The 23,857-nt window shown below is 38.7% G+C and overlaps 1 protein-coding gene across 1 annotated transcript in view; it reads left to right on the top strand.

Annotated features, from left to right (window-relative positions):
* Positions 1 to 17,774, top strand: part of ZMAT2 (zinc finger matrin-type 2) — a 38,325-nt gene extending 20,551 nt beyond the window's left edge. Inside the window, exons 4-6 of the mRNA XM_007430640.3 lie at positions 5,368 to 5,441; positions 14,052 to 14,197; positions 16,586 to 17,774. Coding sequence (XP_007430702.1) covers positions 5,368 to 5,441; positions 14,052 to 14,197; positions 16,586 to 16,729 — 364 coding nt within the window. The 3' untranslated portion in view covers positions 16,730 to 17,774. The remainder of the gene's footprint in view (positions 1 to 5,367; positions 5,442 to 14,051; positions 14,198 to 16,585) is intronic.
* The last annotated feature ends 6,083 nt before the right edge of the window (positions 17,775 to 23,857 follow it).

A 23,857-nucleotide genomic window follows, 5' to 3' on the forward strand; every position in this document is an offset into this window, starting at 1 on the left:
TAGGATTACGGTCAGGACTTTGACTTGGCCATTCCAAAACATTAACTTTCTTCTGCTTTAACCATTGTACAACTTGTGTGTTTTGGGTCATTGTCTTGCTGCATGACCCACTTTCTTTTGAGCTTCAGTTCACGGACAGATACCCTGACATTTTTCCTTTAGAATTTGCAGGTACAATTCAGAAGTCGTAGTTCCATCAATGATGGCAAGTTGTCCAGGTCCAAGCAGCAAAGCAGGCCCAAATCATGATACTGCCACCACCATGTTTCACAGATGGGATAAAGTTCTTATGTTGGAATGTGGTGTTTGCCTTTCACCAAATGTAACATTTTTCATTCAAGCCAAAAACTTGCAGGATTGATGTCAGCCCTTCCAGGGTAGTCCTTGAAGTTACAATGGTAGCTGGGGCCAGGATTTCCATCGCTAAATGATGTGGTTGTAAAGTGCAATGTCACATGACCACATCACTTAGCAACGGCAATCCTGGCAGTCCCTGTTGCCGTTGTTCACCGAATCCTAGTGGGCATTAAGCAAGGACCCACCCCAATCCAAGCCATTCTTGGCTTGGTCCCTCTCAGCCCTGAGCCTTGATAAGATTACAAGTAATAGAATCTTGCAAGTCTGAAAGCACATCTCTCCTCCCTTGCCTTTACTTTCCAGGGAACTAGAGAGGGTCCCTTCTGAGATGCTTTCCATGCCCCCATTTCTTCCAAGGGCTGAGATGTCTCTTAGCTTGGCTGCGGCTCTTCCTCTTCCTGTCTCTCAAGGATATTCCCACAGACCATTACAGAATCTGAGGGACTTCATTGGCAAAATGCTGTGCAAAATAGTTAGGCAAGAAGTCTTGCTCATCTTTCCCTAAAAAGGAATTCACTGTCCTAAACAAAGCTGACAGCTCACAATGCACCAGTGTAGTGAGAGAGGAGAATTAATTATGTTTACCTCTGTCACCTCTACAACATAGGCCCCAAATTGGGTTCATGTCAATAGGATTTCTTCCTCTAAAATTCTGTGAGTTGTTTCTGCTGCTCTAAAATTCTCTGAGTTGTTTCTGCTGCTTCATTTCTTGGAGTTCCTAAATCAGGTGCACCCCAAAATTTGGGTACAGAGAAAGGCTGCTTAGGGGCAATGTTATAAAGGGCCTGTGTAGGAAGGCCACACAGGTCTCTGCAGATCTGTCAGATCATTAGGAATATCATCAAGTGTCCTCTGGAACTCCTCCAGCTCCATCAGGCATCTAGGGTAGATGCTTTTAACATTTCTAGCCCTGCTGCTGTGGTTCTGGGAGGCAGTTAATCTTAATTGGACTAGGAAGTAATTAATCGTTGCTGAGCATTGCTGCATTATGTGGTCACTTGCCAAAAGTTCCCATTTTTTCCAAATAATCACCTTTTATTATTGGCTAGGATTATGTCAAGGCTATGTGGTCTCCAAGTACCATTCTCCACCTTCTGCAAAAGGAATATGAGACAAATCAGCAATGTTTTGGAAAAACCCTCCTTGGCCGAGTTTGTCTCCCAATAGATGTTAGAGTAATTAAAGTTTCAGTGAACACCAACCTTGGTGTTCTTATAACTGTTTTTACCTAGATACTCTCAATAGTGGCATCATATTCATTCCCTTGGAGTTCTGTACAGATACATTTTTAATATGAAATGCAAATCTTCCTTCCTTTCTTTTGCTCCTGACCCAGTCCCTTTCAAATAAGTCATATCCTTTTATTGTCGTGTGGTGATATCATAAGAATCATCCAAGTAGGCCTTGTTTCTAATACAGCTATGCAGCATTTCAGAGTTGAAGGCAAAGAGGTGGTTTGGAGCATGCAGAGGTGTTCATATAGCAGCTGTCTGCCATTCCTTACATCTGGAGCATTGCATGGCCCTAATATATACTAAATCATATTTTCCTTTCTGTTTTAAAGATAAAAAATTCCTCTTCTTCATGTCCCACGTTCTGGGAATCAGCATATATACAATGAGGCTATGAATTCTGTGAGTGAGTTGTTCTTTCTGATGTTTCACTGAGTACAGTAGCTTAATAGGCCTGACTAGGAGCTACTGTCTCATTTCTTCCTCCAGTATTTAAGTTATAGACTTTCATTTCCAGTCCTCATAGGATTTAGTTTAAAGCCCCACTGATCAAGTTCCACATGTTTTGGCCTAGCCCATTTCATGCTAGCACCCTTCTAGAAAACACAGACCAGCTATCTCATATGAGCATTATTTCCATAGTAAGTTCATTTGCAGGATTTTCCACTCCTTTTCAGTCTTCATCCATGTATTGGATTGGATGGATGGGAACTTGGCCCCCAGGTTCTGGGGCTTGTCTTGCAGTTAGGGGCAGTACAGATGTAGCTGCCCTTGTAATTGCAGTTAGGGACAGGAATTTAAAGATGAGATCACGCCTAGACCTTATCTCCACATGTCTTGACAAGAATAAAGGCCTTGATTGTTTAATACAAAGACACACATTCCTTGCTGATGCTGTTTCTACTTTCTTAGAATTTGGATGCTTTTTAATCTCTGTAGTTAAATGTCAATGGCCTGTGAAATGCTGTCAAGAAGTATGGTGTTTTAAACCTCATTAGAGAACATTCCTTATTGCGCCTTCAAAAAACCAATAGCAAGAATCAAGAGAGGTTGTTGCCACTGGATTTTTTAATTAGAGGACAATATTGTGCTACCAAGTCAACCAAAGCCAGAGGGTTATAGTATTGATCTTGAAGCACTGTCCAATCACCATCAACAAATATGAGAGGGACTGGAATAGCTGATTTGTTTTTGAAAAAGATAATATAGCTGGGCAATCTCTAAAGTAGTCTCCTTTTATGCTTCATATATGAAACAGTTTAAATGTATTACCCTTTTCACTTACACAACTTGAATTATTCAGTTGAAGAGACAGAAATAGAAAGTTCAGCATCATATTTTGTAACAAACACAGTCAGGCTTAGTTGATTCTTACCAGTTACTAGATATACAGAAATTCATATTGATGCTTATCAGTTATTTGATATAAAGAGCACCTTGTATCTTAAGGTATGGAACTGTACTTTGTATTCTCCAAGTATGAGAGATATCCCAAAATTGATTTTTTTATTGTTGTTATTATTTCTTCAACTTCAGGGAATAAAACATATGATCTCAGTATGAGGCCTAGTAAAATTGCTGATTGTATCTTGATTTTGCTTTCTTTAGATCTGAAATATTGATGTCTTAGGATTCATTTGTGGCATTTAATAAAATGCCCTACTGATAAATGATTTCTTTAAAATAAAGTTGCAAGTAGCATAAAGCTTTTATATAAAGGAGATTTTTAAAAGATACTAGTGGATATTGCTGAATTCACATATTATATAGTTGGTTTGGTTTTGGCTTAGTGTGTGGTGTGAATCCAGACACTGTAGTTTGTAAATGTGTTTTGTTATGGTTTAGCATGTAGTTTGGGTTTTGTGGGATCTGTTCATTGACACTGATCTCCAGTGAACTGATCAGGGCGGAGGAACAAAAGTAGCATTGACATCTGACTCCTGACTGTTTTGCTTTGGAGCCAGTTTTTAAGCCACCTAAAAAAAACCCCTGTGTACTGTAGGTAAATAGTGGGGAAGTACAGCACTTTTGTGATGGGCTCCAGTGCTGGACTCATTAAAAACTATTAGGCTTCATCCCTATCCCTGTCTGTTTATCAGATAATTAAGTAATCCATTCAAGAATGTGTACAAAAGGATAGGCAATAATTTAATGAAACAAAGGATTTAAAGCATAGATTAAACAATAATGAAATACACATATTAAACTTTAAAGTAGAATAACACTGCAGGTTTTACGGTTGTTGTCACTTTATAAGAAGATCAGGAAGTCTTGAATGACAAATGGAATAAGTAAAAACTTATATAAAGTAATGAGAAACCTCCAATACATGACCTGAAATTTAAAGCTCAGACCTTGAAGATAAAATGAAGAAAATAACAGTTAGTTTTACTGTTATGCTGAACAAGGTAGATGGTGTTTGCTTTGGGGTCATTTTGCATGAAAGAACTGAAAATTATTTTAAACTGCATTTATGAATTTTTACTGTTAGGGAGGGGCTCTTATGGAAATTTTTGTCTCGTATGCCAAAATAATTTGGCTCACTTTGATGACAGTTACGCATTAGGACTTGAGGAATGCCATTTGCTGCTCTGCCTCAGGCACAAATTGATTGTAGCCGGCCCCTGAGGACAAGCTCTGTGTTTTCAGGACTCCCTGTCAGCCAGTGAATAGTGTACCTCTCTTTCTTTTTGTAATGGCTTAAGCATAAATATCAAATAACAAAACTGAACCTTTTGAACTCAGTCAGTTCATATGTGTACACCATATATATACACAATATATTTGTATTACATATGTGTAATACAAGGATATTGTATTAAAAGGAGGACTGAAACTGTGCATACAGCAAAGAGTGAGAGCCCAGAAAAATGGGTGTCTCGTGTATAGGTAGTCCTCAACTTACGACAGCAATTGGGACAGGAATTTCTGTCACTAAGCGATCATAAAACGTGACCACGTTGCTTAGCAACAGGAATCTCTGCAGTCCCAGTTGCTGTCATTAGCCAAATCCCATGGTTGTTAGGCAAGGCAACTTCCTGCTGGCTTCCCACAACCAAGTCATTGGGGAAGGTGGCAGGAAGTTGCAAGTCTCAGGTGGCTCACAAGCAGGCCGGCAGGCAGGTAAGTGGCTGCTGCCAGGTGGGGGAGGGCGCGAGGGGAGTGTGAGGGTGCAAGGGAGGTGTGACAAGGCCTGGGGAGGGTGCGCAGGGGTGTGAAGGAGGTGTGGCGAAGGTATGGGAGGGTATGTGGGGGTGGGGAGGCAAGGCAAGGCTCAGGGAGAAGGCGGGGGTGGGGGAGACTTACTCCAGCAATTTGCAACCTTCCCTGTCAGATTCCCTATTGACTTTATGGGGAAGCCAGCAGGGAAGGTCACAAATGGCGATCACGTGATTGTGGGGTGCTGCAACCAGTCATAAGCGCAAGCTGGTTGCCAAGCACTCAGATCATGATCACGTGACCATGGAGGCGCTGGGATGGCCGAAATGCCAGTTGTAACCACCATTCGTTCAGCACCGTCGTAACTTATAATGATCGCTGAATGAATGGTCGTAAGTCAAGGACTACCTGTATATGGAAGGTGCACATTGATATAAAAGTCCTGCAGGGGGCAGGAGGGATTATTTAATACTAAGATACTAGGACTACGCAGAAAAAAAAGCTGTGGCTTAATCTATTTCTGGAAGCTTAGTAATATTGCCTTTGGTGGGACCATCCAATTGATACGAAAATGTTGAATTAGAGAATTGGTCATTGATTATCTTCTCCTCCTCCTCAGGTATTATTGTAATGTCTGTGACTGCGTAGTGAAAGATTCCATAAACTTCCTTGATCATATCAATGGCAAAAAACGTAAGTATAACATGTTTTTTATTTACTAATCTGATAATATTATTATTGTCACACAGTCACACAGTGTCACACAGTCAGCCAGATGTTTAGACTGGATTCGGCATTTTTATCTACCTATTGAGTCCTTCCCAAGGACCTGGGATAGGCAGATGTTGTTTGATGGTGTTAAAAGTATCGTTGCAGGATGTAAGCTCCCCCCCCTCCTCCTCCTCCTCAAAAGGTGTATGCCGCCCAACTCTCAATGACCCTGGGCGGCTTACAACAATCAAAGATAGAAATTACAATGATTTCCAGCCTGGCTGTAGAAAAGAGGAGTGACCTTTGGTTTTAGTCAACAGAAAGCCATAATGTTGTTTGTTTGTAAAGTAGCCATGGATGCAAGTGTTTATTCTGTGAGACATAGTAGACATACTAACCTATCTCATATAGAATCAGTCCATTGGTTCATCTTGCCCCAATATTGTTTTTCTTGATTCTCAGCAGTGATCAAAGATCTGACAGACTCATATATTCTTCTGTTAAGCCAATGGATCTTGAAGTGTGGTCTGCAGACCACCAAGGTCCAAGAGGTGGTCCTCTACAGCTTCCCTATGTCTACCGGTCAAAGCTTGATCACTGCCTAAGCCCCACCTCCCTGGGCATGTCATCAGTCTGCTGGTGAGAGCTTACTATCCTTTTCAGCCCCACCCCTGCATGTCAGCTGGCAAGAACCCACTGCTATCTTAATCATATCTCCCAGAACATGTTGACCACTGGTTCATGAGAATGGATCGATGGCTGAAAACTGGTTCATGAAGCATACAAGTAGCATTGTGTAGAAAGCCACAGAGATGACCTTGAAGAAACTATACAGAGATGGTTTCAATAACACGTACACAACCATGTTTTAAGTACAGGAAACAAAAGTTCTCCCCTAACTTCCCTGCCCTGGCTCTGCCCTAACTTCCTAGAGTATAAGAGGGAGGGAAGGGAAAATGCTGTCAAGCTTTCAAGATTCTGTTACTGTAGCCTGTATCAATAATATGTAATTTCAGTCAAACTTATGGAGTTGGTTTTCTGGTCTGGTTTATCTTGAAGGGCTGACACATCATGAGTACTAAAATTCAGAAAATTGATAACAGTGAACAGATCTCAAGTGCAGTTACCATCTGTGAGTCTACATATGCTGTGTTAAGTAGAGCTGTGATCTCTCACAAGCACCCCCAAAAGGAAGGTGTGACTAGGAAGTACAGTGATGACTATCTAAAATTGGGATTTTATTTGCCCTTAGATTCTTAGTACTCTGAGATTTCTGTTCCAGAATATTCTGGACTAGCAAATTTGTGTTAAGTGTTAGACATGGAGTACATAAAATCATTCAGATGGAAAATAAATCTTTTTCTGGATTAAATATTATTGGTACAAAATTTTAAAGGCCTTTAAAAATGGAGGAGATGGGAAGGCATAACTAAATGCAACTTTATCTTATTTGCTAAAAAAAATATGAACTCCCTTGCTCTTAGATGAAAACTAAGGAGTGGGTTGTTTGATTGGGTGGCATCCACATTTTCTGAAAGTTTACTTAGTGTTCAACAACTGCAGAAGGTTAAGGAGCAGTGCATTAAACTAGCATTTCTTGCTGCTTTCTATATCAGATATGATTCATGATTTAGGTTTTAACATATAGAATGCCTTGCAACTATTTATTAACCAAGTGGTTGTTTTTGCTCCTCCAATTCTACCATTCTAGTATTTTCTTTATATCCAGGCAAACACATTCCTCTTCACTCCAATATAAAGTGAAGATAGAAACATTCTATTCTGCTGCTTCTGTTTGACTTGGTGGCCCAAGGAAAAAAAAGGCACAGTAGTTTTAAGTTTTTAGTCTTGGTTGATTGAAAAAGGAGCATTCTTTTTTTATTATATAATGTACAGGTGACCTTTTTCAGTATTGAGTTTCTGAGGCATTCATTAACTACTCAAAATTTGAAAGCTATGCTAGTTTTTGTTATAGTCCTTTGTCATTAAATCCTTGTGTACTTAAAAAATCCTAAAATCTTTACAGCTAACATTTAGAGGGCTTGAGAGAAAAATGTCCTTTTATTCATCCATTCTTTTCCCCTAATCCCACTTTCAGGCTTTTTAATTTTAGGATGTCTGCCCATGAACATCAAGTGGAATAACACCATAGAGAGGCTTTCTCTATACAGTATTCCTTTATATGGAAGAATTTACTATCCATCATGTCTCCAAATTCCTCTTGAAAATGATGCTGTGGAGAGAAAAGGCTTCTTTCTGTCATGGCCCATTCCACACAAATTGCTTGACATATGGAGGCAAACTCCATGAGATGCTTGAAAAAGAATCATCACACAGTGATTAATTATAAAGTTCCCATGGAGTAGTGGAAAATAACCTATAGGGTTTTTTTCCCCCCACAGTAGCAGACTGTGATCAATATATAGTGGACGACATGAGCAGACATCTACTCTTGCACAGAACTTCCTGTTGAGCTCCCTTTCCATCTCCCTCCCCATACACTACAGATCTGCTCTGAGGGTTTTTCTGACCCATCCCAGCAGATATTGGGAGAGGTGAGTGGGAGGAACCTTGTCTGAGCTCACCCGATTGTTTCCTGTGCTCACCAACTGCTAACTCTCCCATGAGAAAGAACAAGAGAGAAGGGCAGATCAGGAATCTGCTTCAGCTACCCTGTCTGCTCCTCAGCACTAGGCCAACTGATATAATTTAGTGACTTTTGTTTTTGTATTTTTCACTGTAATTTCATTTGACTCCTTTAAGATGGAATATTAATAAATACAGTACATTTCCAGAGTAGTGCTGTTTTCTTTTTTCACATTCTTATGTGCCTGACTTTACCATTGGTTTTTGCCTTAATAAATCTTAAATGTCAGATTGTTTTGCTTTTGAATTATTCAATACTGTGCCATTTATAAACTCATTCTGCTGTTTAGTAATTGCACATTTACTTGCAATAAATGTAGAGAGTTGTGAATGGTAAAGATGGAAAGCCCCCGTAAGAGAAAGCAAACACGATATTATATCCATATGTTTATGTTAGCTGGATTTCTCTACAATCACTGATTAAAAGCTGACTTTTTTGTAGAAATTTCATCCAGCTTTCCTTTCAATATAGAAGCCACAGCATAAGCAAAAGAGAAAGAACCACTGATTGCATTTCATACCATATACAACATAGAAATATACTAGCTTGTGAATTCTGATGGAAATAGATGGAATGTAATAAGAGCCCCGCTGGATTAAGCCAAGAGCCAACATCCTTTATCACACATTGATTCTTTCAGAAACTTCACAAACATGGATGAGAGGGTGATAGCCCTCTCCACTGCTCTTCCTGAGTAGTTAGTATTTAAGCCGTACTACCTGCGGTTTCATAACTAGCAAACTGCCCTCAAGACTGGTAACCATTGATACCTTGTTGCTCCGTAGAAATTTGTTTGGTCCCCTTTTAAAACCATTTAAATTGGTGGCCATCCCAATATCTGTTATTAGCAAATCCCAAACCTGAAACCTTTACACAAACATTGTGTAAAGAAGTATTTCCTTTTATTGGTCTTCAATCTCTCTGCATTAATAGAAGACTGCCACTGTAAAAGGGGGAGAACTATAATGTGGGTCTTCACTTTCCACCATACATGGTTTTATATACCCCTGCCTTATTTCCTCTTGCTCCCTCTTCCTGCAGAACTAAAAAAATTCCAAATGCTATAGTCCTTACTTTAGCCTCCTGCAAGATGCAAGAATTGAAGTCTCATATCTCATTTTCAAGAAACTGAGTTTACATACCCCGAGTATGCATTCCTGCCTTGGTGTAGCTATTTGGTAGTTACTGCTACCATCAGCTGTCTTACAGGGGGAATGCTTTACTTGACATCCTAACTCCTGTGTGAAATAGACAGGGACCCCACAGATGGTATGCCTTACTGGTAAATAAAAGAGAAGCTGATAATCATGAAATCTGTAGCACCACCTTCTGCCCCTGTTGCATGTAGTATATGATTAGGGAAATCGGCTCCCCCTCCTTCTTTGAGAGGGAGATCACTTTCACAAGAGTTAAATATGCATAAAATTAGAATGTGAATAGATAAATAAAATTAAGCATAAATAAATAAAACATGATAAATAAAATTAAGTGTAAAAAAATAGAATGTAAAAATGCCTTTTTAATTTTAAGTAGTCACATGTAAACCATCAGGGGCAAAGGAAGTAAAATATAGCGCTGTTCAAAACAGAAAGGTGTTTTAAAAGGATCTCCAAATGAAAAAGACAAAAAAAATGTATGGTTCTGGGTAGACAAGATGATATTGATATACTTCTAATTTAAACTCTGCTTAAAGAGTTCACAGGTTGCACAGAATGCTCACAATACTGAGCTTGCATAGTTAAAATATACAGTATATCAGAGACAATAAATTGCTAGAAGCCTTAAGGATTTTAACTGGCACACACACACATTAAAGGTCTAATCACAGATTCCTAGCTAAACATACCTTTGAAAGAAAATATAACTTTATATTATTTATCCTGAATTTTCTGTGACCTTTAATCACAGACCTAGAAGCAAGGTTCCTTAACTCTTTTGCTTAGCCCTGGTATTTTGCTTCTTTTTCCTGCTTCCTGGAGGAAAAAATGGCTACAATTTCTCCCCGCCCTCCTACAAACAAAAGCTTTCTCATCTGGAGAGGGAGAGTTGTGAGGGAATCTCCTTGTTCAGGTCCATGACTCTGGGAGATCCTGCTTATTATGGAGGAATGTATACAGTATTCCCTGTCTGGGGAACAGCTGTCAATCTTGTGAATGCCAGGTGGCATCACATCATCCCCTAATTATTTTGATTGGGCTTCTTTGAGTTCTACAGTCCTTTTTCAGATGTGATCAGAGCTGTACACAGTATTCTGAGTGTGATTTTACTATAGATTTATATAAAGACCTTACCAGATTGGCAAATTTCGCTTCAATTCCCTTCTTAATTACTCCATGTTAGAATTTGGTTTTTTTACTCTGGACTGATACTTTCATTGAACTATCTACCATGACTCTAAACTCCCCTTTCTCATCAGTCACTGCCAACTCAGAGCTCATTAATTCCTTTGTGAAGGTGGGGGAGGAGAGGGTTTCTTATGTGTATTATTGTGAAGTTTGGAGTTCCTTTGCCATTTGACATCTATTCACCTAGCTGGGGTATAGCATTTTAGAGCTTTTTGCAATCCTTGTTGATTTATACTCCTGAAAAGTAAAGTTGGCCACTTCAGTAATTATCCCTGCGTCCAGTTATTTATAAACAATTTTAAAAGAACTGATCACAGGGGATCCCATTTTGAATAATTTTATAATCTGAAAAGTGTTCACGTATTCTTACTCTGTCTTCTCTTCTTTAAATGAGAACTCTCAGGAATCTTTAGTGAGGGATGTTATCAAAGGCTTTTTTAAAGCCCAAATATACAGGTAGTCCTCAGGTTACAACCATTCATTCAGCAACCATTCAGAGTTACGATGGTGCTGAACATGGGGGACTTCCAATAGGTCCTCGGAATTCCGGCTGTCACAGCGTCCCTGCAGTTACATGATTGTGATTTCTGATGTTCCCTGCTGGCTCCTACAAGCAAAGTCAGTGGGGAAGCCAGCAGGAAGTCGGAAGTCCCGATCATGTAAGGTCCTCGCTTAACGACCTGCATGGTCTTCATTTAACGATGGCAACCAGGGCTGTAGTAATTGCCATTGCTAAGTGACACGGTCACATGACATCACACTTTACAACCATGTCACTTAACAATGGAGTTCCCGGTCCCAGTTGCCATCGTAACCTGAGGACTACCTGTACAGGGTCTATTGGGTCATCCATATCTGTATGCTTGTTAACATCCTCAAAAAGTCTAAAAGATTAAGACTTAATCACATAGAAACCACATTTTCTCTTTCTCAATAAGGCTTATTTTTCTTTGAATTTGTTTTCCCTTTAATATTTTCTACCACTTTACCTGAACTGATATTTACTGTAGTAGCCTTTAATTTTTCATAACTTCTTTTTAATCCCTTTTTAAAAATTGGACTGTTTCCCACTTCTTGGAAGTACATGCCAGACTTAAAGCGAAGTTACATATTTATGTCAGAAGATAAACAGTTTCACATTTTAATTGCATAAGAATCCTTGGCTGGATACCATCTGATATTTATATATTTATATATAATGTGTTAGTCTTATAACTTCATTTCTTGCTGTCTCTTAGTTCATATATTGCCCCTCATGGAAAATCAGGTTAGGCACAGCTATCTGTTTTACATTCTCAGCAGTAAAAACTGAAGCAAAGAATTAATTACATTTTTTTCTGCAATTTTCATATCCTTCTGTAGTCCACCTTTGATGTTCCTGTCATTCAACAGCTTCTTGGGTCTGCTTCCTGTTTCAAATATATTTAAACAATTTTTATATCTTGTCTTAATGTTGGTTGTCCATATGCTTCTCAAAGTATTTTCATTTTCTATCTTTTATTGACTACTTTTATGTCTTTTGCTAAAGTTTATGGTTAACCTCATTTAGAGAATGTTTCCATATTTTGAGGGATGCCTTCTTCTCATAGCTTCTTTAATTCTGCTAATTAGCACTTTTGGCATCCTATTAGATTTTGTGATACCTTTCTTGACTTGAAGTTTACATTTAAACTGAGCATTTATTATTGCAGCTTTGAATAATTTCCAAGCATTAGAGAAAGACTTATTCCTTTCAGTTTTCTTTTGAAGTCCTTCATTTGTCCCACAAACATCCCTTTGATAGCCCTTGGAGTCTTTTGGTTCCTTTTTTGCATTGATAGGATTAATGGGCAAAATGGTTGTCCTAAGTCTTGCAGATGCTTAAGGAATCCCTTTCATTGCCTAAAATCCCTAAATACCTTTAGAGTACAGCCTTTGACATGCGTGTGTAGGTTGGTGCAGATCTTGAGCCAGTTGAAGTTGCACATCCCTGATTTGCATATATGTTGAATAATTTATTTGAATAATTAAATACCATTTGGTTCAGTAACTTTTATGTTACAGACGTGATTCTGGGCACTACTTAGGATTAAGCCTGTTCTCTACAGTGGGCTCTTTCACTACCTCTTGGAAGGTTCAAACATTTAGCATATCCAGATATTTGGTCTCCTTATCATTCATTTTCCCAGCCTATGTGAGTGTAAGTTGAGTCACCCATTGCTATTACTGATTTTTCCCCTGTGTCTTGCTGATGTCATTTTCCTTCTGAAACAGCCTGAGCTTCTTAATTGCGGCTAGAGGGAAAGGGGAGTAGTCCTGCAGTTCAGGGGTTCTGTGGAACAGTGTGCTTCACTTTTGAGTTCTAGTTTACAGATTGTGCTTCTTTGAGACATAAAGGCACTTTGTGTGTGCACTTATTTCTGCCCTTTGTGTAACCTGTATCTCAACAAAACTGTATCCAGTTGGTTCTCTCCATTCCACCTGATTTCTGTAACGCTTGCTATGTAGCTGTGTTCTCTTCGAGCATTAAACACATCTCATTTTGACTCGGGCTTCTGGGATTTGCACACAAGTGCTTACACACAGTATCTTCATTTAATTCTTTTTCCCATATGGCTTTCTTGATCAACTACACTAATTTTCTAGATCTGCACTACCCCTCCTTTAAACCATTATAATAATTTATACCCTCATCCTCTGGAGTTGTTCCTTCCTGTACCAAATGCTCCTTACATTCTGCCAGTTTCCCCCCCAGAATTAGTTTAAAAGCTGCTTTGCCACATTTTTTGATAATATGTGCCAGCAATCTGGTACCTTCTTGGTTCAAGTGGGCCCTCCCCCATTTGCACAGGCTTGGCTTGTTCCAAAAGGCATTCTAATGCTTCAAAAATCCAAACCCTCCTCCCAACATCATCTCATCCATGCACTAAGACTGCTCAGTTCTGTCTGTTTAATGGAGCTGGCATGTGGAACTGATAGCATTTTGAAGGAATCTGGTTTGACAATCCTGGATTTCAGCATTCTACTCCATAAATGGTTTCCAGGATTGAATAATTATTTTTGCTCTCATTAATGCCAATGTGCAACACAGCCATGTGCTCTTCTCCAGCACTGTCTGCCAGACTACATAGATGGTGTGTTGTACCCACAAGCTTTATTCAGTCACACAAGTCACCATGCGATTGCATGCCTATCACTTAGCTATCCATCTGTAGTAGAAGTGTGTAGTTGTAAGTGCAGGAAGCAAATGTAAGTTCATCCCTTGTCATTTATGCAGCATATCAGTGTCATCAAGATTATAAATGAAGGTGTTCTAAAATGCATCTTTTAATGAACCCCCACCCCACCCCCACAAGCCCAGGAATACAAATCTAACTCAGTATACAGACTTGGATAATTAGTTGGGATGAGGATGGACCCGTGTATTACTCTGGAAGGATGAAAGCAGAACAGGGTTAAAAGAATTCTCAAACCAATACTTACAGCAAGCATTATCTACTTGTACAAAAATATTGCTCAGCTTCAAGATAACAATACATTCTGCATGTGTTGCCTGTTAAAATATTGGTAAGGTTTCTTAGGCAACTCTGAAAATATTTGATTGGTTCCTGCCTTTTCTAGATCAGAGGAACCTTGGTATGTCCATGAGAGTGGAGCGTTCTACTCTGGATCAAGTGAAGAAACGCTTTGAGGTGAACAAGAAAAAAATGGAGGAGAAACAGAAGGATTATGACTTTGAGGAGAGGATGAAGGAGCTCAGAGAAGAGGTGAAGTATAGCCCAGAAATTAAACAGGACATGATTATAATGGAACGCATCTAAAGTTGATGGTGTTCTATTATGATTATTTTGCTGAAAGGTAATTTTTATATTGTCTTTAAAAAAGATGCCCAGCAATAATGGTGATTGTTTTGCAATTCTAGATGGAATTAGATCTTTGTGCCAAACTCAGCATATTTACTATTCTGATATTGCCCCAAGAGTTGCTTGTCGTGAAAATGATCAGGAAAGTTATTTTTGTTTCTTGATTTCCCCAGTGAATGCTGAATATAGCATTCAAGTTTTCTCTTACTGTATTTCATTGGCTTTGCAGCAATCTGGTGAAGTTGTGTATGTAGACTTATAGCACATGTTATCTGGTGAATAGGAAAGCTGTATATTTTGGTCTTTTTTTTATCTCTCTCTTTTTAAAACCAAAATGTGACAAAAATTAGAATTAATTCTCATTTTTTTTAATATTATAGAGGCAAGGTATGCTGCTGTCCTGTCCAATAAAACAAAATCTATTTTTAAAAATTTCTTATACCTAAAATTGAAGTTGGAAGATCTGACGAAGACTTTCAGAAGTCATGGGAGAATCATTAATGCCATTCACAGGTATAGGTAGTCCTCAACTTACGACCATTCGTTTACCAACCGTTCGAAGTTACGAGAGCTTATGTTATGACTTATGGCCGGTCCTCCCACTTATAACCATCACAGTGTCCCTGCAGTCACATGATTATGATTCGGGCACTTGGCAACCATCGTGCATTTACAACAGTTGCAGCATCCTGCGGTTATGTGATCGCCATTTGCGACCTTCCCAGCCAGCTTCCAACAAGCAAAGTCAGTGGGGTAGCCAACAGGGAGTGTCACAAGTCATGGTCATGTGATGTCTCACTTAACATCCACAGTGGTTTGCTTAATGACTGAGGCAAAAAAAGGTTGTAAAATCGGATGCGGTCACGTGATACCTTGCTTAACAACTGCACCACTTAATGACAAATTATCCGGTCCCTATTGTGGTCGTAAGTCAAGGACTATCTGTACTTCTTCCCAGAAACAGAAGAAATTCATTATTGCATGCATATATACACTTTTAATGCAAGTTGCAAAATTAAGATTTTTTGCAGATTGACTTTAGTAGCTAGCATAGAACCCCAATGGGGGGGGGGGAGGGAGGGAGGGAGAGAGAGAGAGAGAGAGAGAGAGAGAGAGAAAGAAAGAAAGAAAGAAAGAAAGAAAGAAAGAAAGAAAGAAAGAAAGAAAGAAAGAAAAAGAAAGAAAGATCGTTATGTGTCTTCCCGAAATATATACTTCGCATAAACATGACGTAGCATCTTTTTTAGGAGAGGCAATTTGGAAATTTATTTTATTATATTTATATGCTACATTCAGTCATTTGAAAGTGGCCTACATTATGACCCCCCGTCATTTTTCCTTGCAACAAACCCCCCATGATGTTAATTAGGCTGAGAAAGAATGACTGGCCCAAATCACTCAGGAATTGAGTATCTGAATGGGGACTTGAACCTGAGTCCCTCTGGCTACTGAACCAGTGCTCCGGGAATGCAAAATGGGGGGTTGGGCAGGCCATGGATTGGCTATCTTTATCAAATGGGAGATGCAGAATTTGCTGTTGGATTTTTGGTAACAAGAAACAGTATAGAAATCATACTAATATATAATTTTATTCAAGTCCACCTAATAATCACTGTGAGCCATGATTTTGATCTCTTGGTATTGTGGTTAGTTAATATAAAAAAGACCTGCAATGCCATGTAAGCTTTTGCGGCCTTAGCAACTGCTAAGAAACCATTAACCGAAGTCCCACTTCAACATCTCCCAACACAAGCATGGCCGCTTTCCAGGTCTTGCAGTCTCGCAGAACAACAAAATATTTTGATTAGAGCTGTAGAAGCCCTTTGATGCCAGAGCCATTCAGAACACAGCTTATGTTCTGCTGAGCAGCTGTCATCAGGCTGTTCCAAGAGCCATCAGCTGCTGACATTGCCTGCTGGCATCATTCAGCACCACATTTGTAACAGGGCATCAATACAGAATCCATGTGATTGTTTTCAAACAAAGCTGTATTTCTATCAGTATTAATTTCTGATGAAGCCTTCAATATTGGTTTAATAGCAGATGCTGACAGTGAATGGGTCTCTCCCATACAATCAGAGTCTTCTCATGCCACTTCGGTGTGCGCGCCTTTGGGTTGCTCTCCTTCCATTGTTTCTTTGGGATGAGCCATTTCTCTTCCACCCGTTTTTTGTTCTTCAGGCCAGAAAATGTGTTATCTCAGTTGCCTAATTTCCGAGGTTTGTCTTTCTTTTCAAAGATTTTGGTTGTGCAAGCAAGCTTGGATAAAAGAGTTATTTCCCTGTGTTGCAGGAGGAAAAGGCCAAAGCCTACAAAAAGGAAAAACAGAGGGAGAAGAAAAGGAGGGCAGAGGAAGACTTGACATTTGAAGAGGATGATGAAATGGCAGCTGTAATGGGTTTCTCTGGTTTTGGCTCAACTAAGAAAAGCCACTGATAAGCAACAAACTGTCTTCTGGATGGCTACTGTTTCTGTTCTGATGATGCTTCAAAATCCTAGGAAGACTTTGCAAAGAATTTGTATCTAAATATCTTGATAGAAGTTGGGAAACAATTTCACACTTCCTGTTTGGGGCTGATTCTGCCCTGCCATCATTAGAATCTTCCTGTCTGAAAAGGTAGCACCACATTTGCCTGTGTGTTGGTAACTCTAAATCTCAAATAAAAAACTATAAAATAGTATCTCCCCTCCCCGATCCCCTGACAATATTTAGGGATACATCTTTTTTTCAAGATTTGCTTGAGATGCACATACACTCTCACACAGAATTCTATGAAGATTATGGAGTGATTTTTTAAGAACTCCATTTTTCTTGGCCTTGTCTGCAGCTGCCTGTTTTCTGGTGCAAGTTCTGCTTGCTTCTTACTTTGTGTTGTACTGCTCTGTGTGCATGAGAGATGTGCTACTGGGTATATTTTTTTCTCTTAAACTCATAAAAAGCTAGTGCAATGGGGTTTTTAAAACTGTTTTATAAAGTGTTTATATATGGGGTGGGGAAGGGATTGGTAGGTTCATCTATGCTATTATTTTCAGGACCCACAGGAGATTATTATAACCTGTATAACTGAGCAAGTTATTGTCTGCACCCTTAGCTTGCTGAAATTTTTTTTTAATATCTCTAGTTAGTAACTTAGAAGGATCAAGGTTTCTCCTTGGTCCCCTTTCATTGATATAGGTAGTAAATTAATGAATATCTGAGAATTTGATAGGATTAGGCTAACGTGAAAAAAGAAAACTTTTTTTTGAAAAAGCAATAAATTGTGGTGCTCTGCTCTAAAAAATAGAGAATTTTTCTCATCAGGAGGAGTTGACCCCAGTGGGAATGCCTGTATCTTAAAAAAAAAAAAAAATGAAATCTCCAGTTTAAAGATTTTCCAAGGTTAGAACAGTAAAATGCCCTTTGGGCTTAATGCAGGTACTGAGAAGGAATCCCAGATGAGTCTCTTTTCTATTAAACTAGAATGATCCTTGCCAGTATCTTGCCACTGGCCATATTGAATAGATATCTCTGAGTTTTATCAGAACGGATGGGGGTTTGATAGAGAAGAAGGGGCTTTCTTGCCATCTTGATTCAGACTGGAGAAATGTTATCAGTGCTGCTCTAGCTGCTGTTTATGCCCCATGTCATTTTCATTGCTTTCTTAATTTTAGTTCAGCCAACCCCACTGTGACTCATTCATCGGTTTAGGAGGATTTACATCTAGCATGACTGATTTTCATAGTCTCTCCCTTATAGTGATGGGATCATTGTTCTTGCCTTTCTCCTGACTTTAATTAAATCTTACGTTCTTTCAAATACAGGTAGAATAAATCCTATGATGCTTTCTGCTGTTTTAATTCCTTAATCTTAAACTGCTGACAGCTTCATTGCCTCAGATATTTCCACTTCAATTCAGATTATAATCCCCATTGAAGATGTCATTGAAATGATACGAAGCCTGTAGCACTGCTAGTAGAGATACAAATGTCCTTGGAGACTTGATCCTTTAAAATAAAAAAAAAAAACCTGCTTAATGTGCCTCAAATTCCTTCCATGCGCCAAAGAGAAATGAACATTTAATTCCAACTATGTCCCTATTTGCATTCAAACCATAAAATCAACTCTATTCGAATGTATGAAAAACGAAGCCTGTGACTAAATATTCTACACGATTTGAAGAGAAGAGGTGCAAAAAAACAAAGGGGATTACAATGTTGTGTTAATTCTTTTTATGCACATTAAAAATGTGGTACATTTTGAATAATTTTACCCTAGCTAGCAGTGTTGCAAAATGCTCATTATTGTACCCTGAACCAATTTGGTTAGTGTTGATGAGAAATAGTATAATCCAGGAGATCTCTGATACAGGTGAGCAGCAGGATATGCTGTGTCTTGGTGTTCTAAGCTTAATATTAGGCTTGCTTCTGGGTGAGCTTGTTAGTGTGAGCTTCAAAGAGATTCCACTGTTCTACATATTGTCAAAAGCTCTAGCAATTGAGGCACAGTCCTTTTATCTGCACTTTATGGATGGGGAAAATCAATGGCTCCTTAGCTGTGGTGGTGGGTATATTAAGTTCTAGTCTCGGAGATTGACTAGTATTTTCTGGGAAATAAATGTGAATGACATCTGTGTCCTGCTTATGAGTTCCCATACACACTTGCTTGATCTTTGTGGAACCAGAATGCTGTACTAAATGGGCCTTTGATCTGATACAGCACAGCTCTTTTTCTGTTCTTGAAAAGATTAACATGTTTGGTTTTTTTAAACCATGCAGTACAGAAAATTAGCATGACACATTAATGTTGTACAATTTCCTACTCTAAGTTTGGATAATATATTGTTTGTCAAATTTTGAACAACTATCTTAATGAAGAATAATATACCCACTCAACAAGCAACAGAATTGTATCAGTTACCAGTGGATATGATGAAAGGCGAGGAAGCCCTTCTGCACAATAAGGTATGTATTTGTGCATCAGTGTGGGTAGAGAGAGGAATTTAATTTCCATGGTACTTTCCTTCTCCATTCCCCATTAAGAGTCTTTTACCTATATTCAAGCCTAAGGGCATTTTCCTCCATGGGGCTAGAGCATCTGCCTGCACATGCAATATTTCTGCCTGTCTCTCCTGTCCCAGCACAGGAGCTTTTCTCTGAGTGGTGGGGGAGAAGTGTCTTTGTCTTGGTCACTTGCTGGGAGCAATGGAGTGCGTAGTGGCAGAGACACAGACTCCTGCTGGATTCCCAGCAGCAGGAGCTGCCTCTAGCCAAGGATGCAAAACCAGTTTCCTTGGAGGAAATAATATTTAGAAAAAATCCAGAGAAAATGTTTTTCTGCAAAGATCATTAACCCTAAGTTCCCCATGCAACTTTCTCTCTGCTGAAACTAGCCCTTCTGTTTCCTGCTGCTTGCATCACAGTTCTGTATATTACCCACCAATCATCCAAAGAAGGTTCATCTCCTTCACCTGCCAGAGTCCTTTTGCTGCCTTTGTCCTGCGTATGTGGGCTGTGTTCTTCCCAGGGAGCCAGGGGCTGCGCAGGCTGGTCTGGGTGGAAATTTTTTCTCTGTGATTCTGGCTGAATGGATGCTTTGATTTGCTCCATACTTTGGTTAGGCAGAAAGAGTGGGGAGGCTGGGTGAAGTGTGTATCATAACTTCTTACTATGTTTATTTTGTCTCTTCTGTAATTTATTGCTGTTCATGCAGATACCGTGGAAAGGATGCAAGTTTTGTTTTCTAGTTTTAATAGAGCAGGAAATTGAAAATGGTTTGTATCCAGGGTGGGAATAATGATGATTAAGCTTGTGCAGTTGCTTCTTTCCTCTTACTGGTGGTCCATCTAACCCACGATTGTGGTTGGTAATAACTGTAAAGATGACACATTTCACACCTTTAAGCGTTCTTCCCCCAATCAGAGTGATTTTTTTCTGAAGTTTGGTGTATATGCACATGTTCACAAGAACACCGTTTTTTTGTATTTAGCAAACATGAAGATAAAAAGGGGGAACAATAGAAAAAACAGACGCTAAAGCAAAAGCAAAAGCAAATTAAAAAAATAAAAACATGCCAAGTATGAGTGTTTGTGTGTACATAGGCACAGAAAATACACAACTGTGATCTTAAGGAGAAACCCAAATATTTTAAATATATTCAATGTTTATATCCAGAAAGATTGTTAATGTAACTAATAAATGGTGGCCAGATTTAAATATATTTATCCTCCATTTTAGGATTTTTCAAAACTCCTTCAAAGATAGGAGGAAACATCTTGTCCAAAACAGCTTGCTTTCTGCATTTATTTCAAAGCCCTTTTTTAAAAACTACCCTTTTAATCTAGATGAATTTTAGTTGATTGCAATGCTCTAAATCAATTAATTGAGGTATATTTTGAAGAAAACAAGAGGCACGAAAGAAAATATATTCTAAGCAGACCAAAAAGCCCTACTCTGCAATTTTGAAAGGTAGAATTCTGATGCAGTCTTATAATGTAAACCTATTTATACCCACTCATAAGTTTGTGAGAATTTTTGCTACTTCACCCTAGCATGACTTGCTGCAACCTGAGATTATTTTGGACCACAACAGAGCTAGCTCAACTGAGGCAGCATCATTCCACCTACTTTCTGATTTTTGCTAAAACTTTTCAGAATGTCTGGCAACCTGTTATCTTTCTGTTTGTTTTTGCAGCGATATCAATCAATTTTAAACATGATAGTCTGAAAAGCAGTTTTGATTAAGTTGCAGGCTTTTCCATCAGATTTGGAGTGTTGATCCTAGCTTTGCTTATCACTGAACCTGAAGAATAATTCTAATGAATTTGAAAGCTTCCACATTACTTTGTGATATTTTAGTTGGATCCAATTGAGCTAGTGGATTACAGTTACATCACAGGCTGTTTCTAGCTACATCTCTTCCATTATAGAGAACTGCAGCCATATTTCTGTCCATAAAGTTCTGGTTTTACAGTTCTTTGCAAGGGACAGAGGACTGATGATAATTACTGTTTCTACAGTTTTGTCTTCTAACTGGAGAAGGCAAAATCTGTGACTCAGGATAAATTAAGGCTGACAGTTAGAAGCCACACACATCTTCTCTGCCCTCCCTACTCCCTAGCAAACTCTTCAGTACCATGAGTACTGAAGGAGCCATGCCTTTCTTAAAAAAAATTCAACATGTATTCCAGTCAAATATTTGCTGGTGATCTTTATTCAATATAATGGTTTACCCTGTTTTGTTTTGTTTTGTTTTGTTTTATACATGCCCATGGCCATTAGCTCTCTGTTTACAGAAGAATTTGGCTTCTTCATCGAACTGATTTTGACCCCTGTGCATTGGTGGCTATCTATAAGGGCAGGTAACAGCAGCCTGGTGTTTGAAGGCAGTCTGACCTTACAGAACTGACTGGGGGGTTGAGATTTGGTCAACTTTCTTGCAGGCTTGAAATGAATGTAAAATATTTGTACACCGTTAAGAGTTTTCAATGTCATTTGTGAACTTGAAAAGTTCTGTTCCTTTGTGCCCTAGACATAAAAATTAATGAGCCAGTTGCAGAGTGTTTGTTTGCTGATGAAGCATAATATAACTTAATAACTTTTTATCCAGCTCCAATAGCAGACAGAATCATACAGAATTAAATCTTTTGGTCTTAGATTTTCTTGTATCTTTCCTAGCTGGCATTGTGTCTCCTCTTTACTATGTCATTGCTATATGCTTTCCATTCTCCTTTCTTTCTCCTGCCAGATTTTTAAATTATTTTTTTCATGGAGGAAATGGAGAGAAAATGGACCGAGGATGTTTAATTGTGCAATAATGTTTTGTCCAGTACAATTGCTTATGCAGCTATTTGTCTATGCCAACCTCAGATAATATTATAATATCTAATAGAATGTTCATATACGAAAATAATTGAAGTTCTGGTTGAAATAACAGATGAAAAGAACTCTAGAGTCAAAATGATTTGGAGACACACATGTACACAAAACTGCGCATAAATTACATCTGTAAACTACTCCAAGGACATTTGTCAGTTGGGTGATATATAAATTCAGTCAATACATTTATAGTAACAAGAGGCCTCACAGAGACTTTGGAATTTAACAACTTTATGACATTGAGAGAAACAAAGCTGCTTATCAGCTGCAATAGACACATTCTCTTATCAAAGCTGGAGGATTTTATGACACTCTAAGTTTGGGCTATTATTGTGCATACTGGATTATCAGGCATGAATTCCTTTATCTTCCCTAATTTTGTTCTCCTCTCTAATACTTCCCACAAAACATTAATGCCTTTGCTATCTGGCCATTCGTTCCTGCCCCATTTATCCTTCAAATCCCCTTTTCACAGTCTTGTTTCCTCAGTTTATTATTAAACACCCACTGCTTTTTATGCGAAAGAAAGAAAGAGAGAGAGAGAGAGAGAAAGAAAGAAAGAAAGAAAGAAAGAAAGAAAGAAAGAAAGAAAAAGAAAAAGAAAAAGAAAAAGAAAGAAAAAGAAAGAAAGAAAGAAAGAGAAAGAAAGAAAGAAAGAAAGAAAGAAAGAAAGTGTTCTTTGCTGTTTTCCATGTATTTCCATATACAGTACTATATTTGGAGATGTGAGATGATACACTAAATATTAAAGAGTATTATGCTTCTTTTACCCCAATAAATTAACGATATGACTTCAATCATGAACTCAAGTAGTACATGTGTATAAAAGGAAGTGCATGAGAAGGGCATCTGTAGTTGACCAAATCTGATACCACCACCATCACACACTTGGACTATGACGCTGAGAGTGTAGCATTCATCAGATGCATATGGAGGACATAACTATACTTCCTATGGAAAGAGAGAAGGGAGATGGCTATGCTGTCAGGACATGGCATTGTTGCCTGTGCTCACTTTTGGTTTCTATGACATGGAGGTTGAATGGATATCCTGCCTCAGCTAGAGAGGTGTGTTGATTTGGAGCACTCAGATGGATTCAAATGAAAGAAGTGGTGAATGAGTAGGTGAAATATTTGGGGGTGGGTAGAAATCTTAGGTGGATACCTAGGAGTTAATATTGTTGTATGAAATTCCTTGTCACTTAGAAAACAGCAATTTCAAAGGAAATGTAATTAAGAAAAACACTCTGTTCCACATATCAAAATTAGTGCCAGCCTACATGTAAAAAACAATAAAATGCCATGTATGTTTTAATCCATGGCTATCTTTCAATTTTGACAATTTACCATAGCATGGTAACTAAGAGACTGAGCCATAAATTAGGAAATTCATGGTTCAAACCTAATTTCTACAATGCACTTAACTAGGCAACCTCGCTCTCGCTCTCACTCTCCCCCCTGTCTCTCCCCCCCTCCCCCCCCTCTCTCTCTCACACACACACACACACACTTTCATCTGTGATGATGATAATGCTGACCTGACCTAATGCACAGGGTTGTTGTAAGGACTTCCAACACAGTTATATAGAGGGGCATTTTAACACTCTAATCCATGTTGTAACTCTATTAGTATATTTTCCTTTGTATCTTGTCATTTTAATTAACACTTCAATGTAGTTCAAAGAAGGACTGGACACATTCATGTAGGAAC

The sequence above is a fragment of the Python bivittatus genome, unplaced genomic scaffold, assembly GCF_059951505.1.
Source record: "Python bivittatus isolate LINGU-HERP-01145 unplaced genomic scaffold, Pbiv_v1 ctg000960_np1212, whole genome shotgun sequence".
Lineage (NCBI taxonomy): Eukaryota > Metazoa > Chordata > Lepidosauria > Squamata > Pythonidae > Python > Python bivittatus.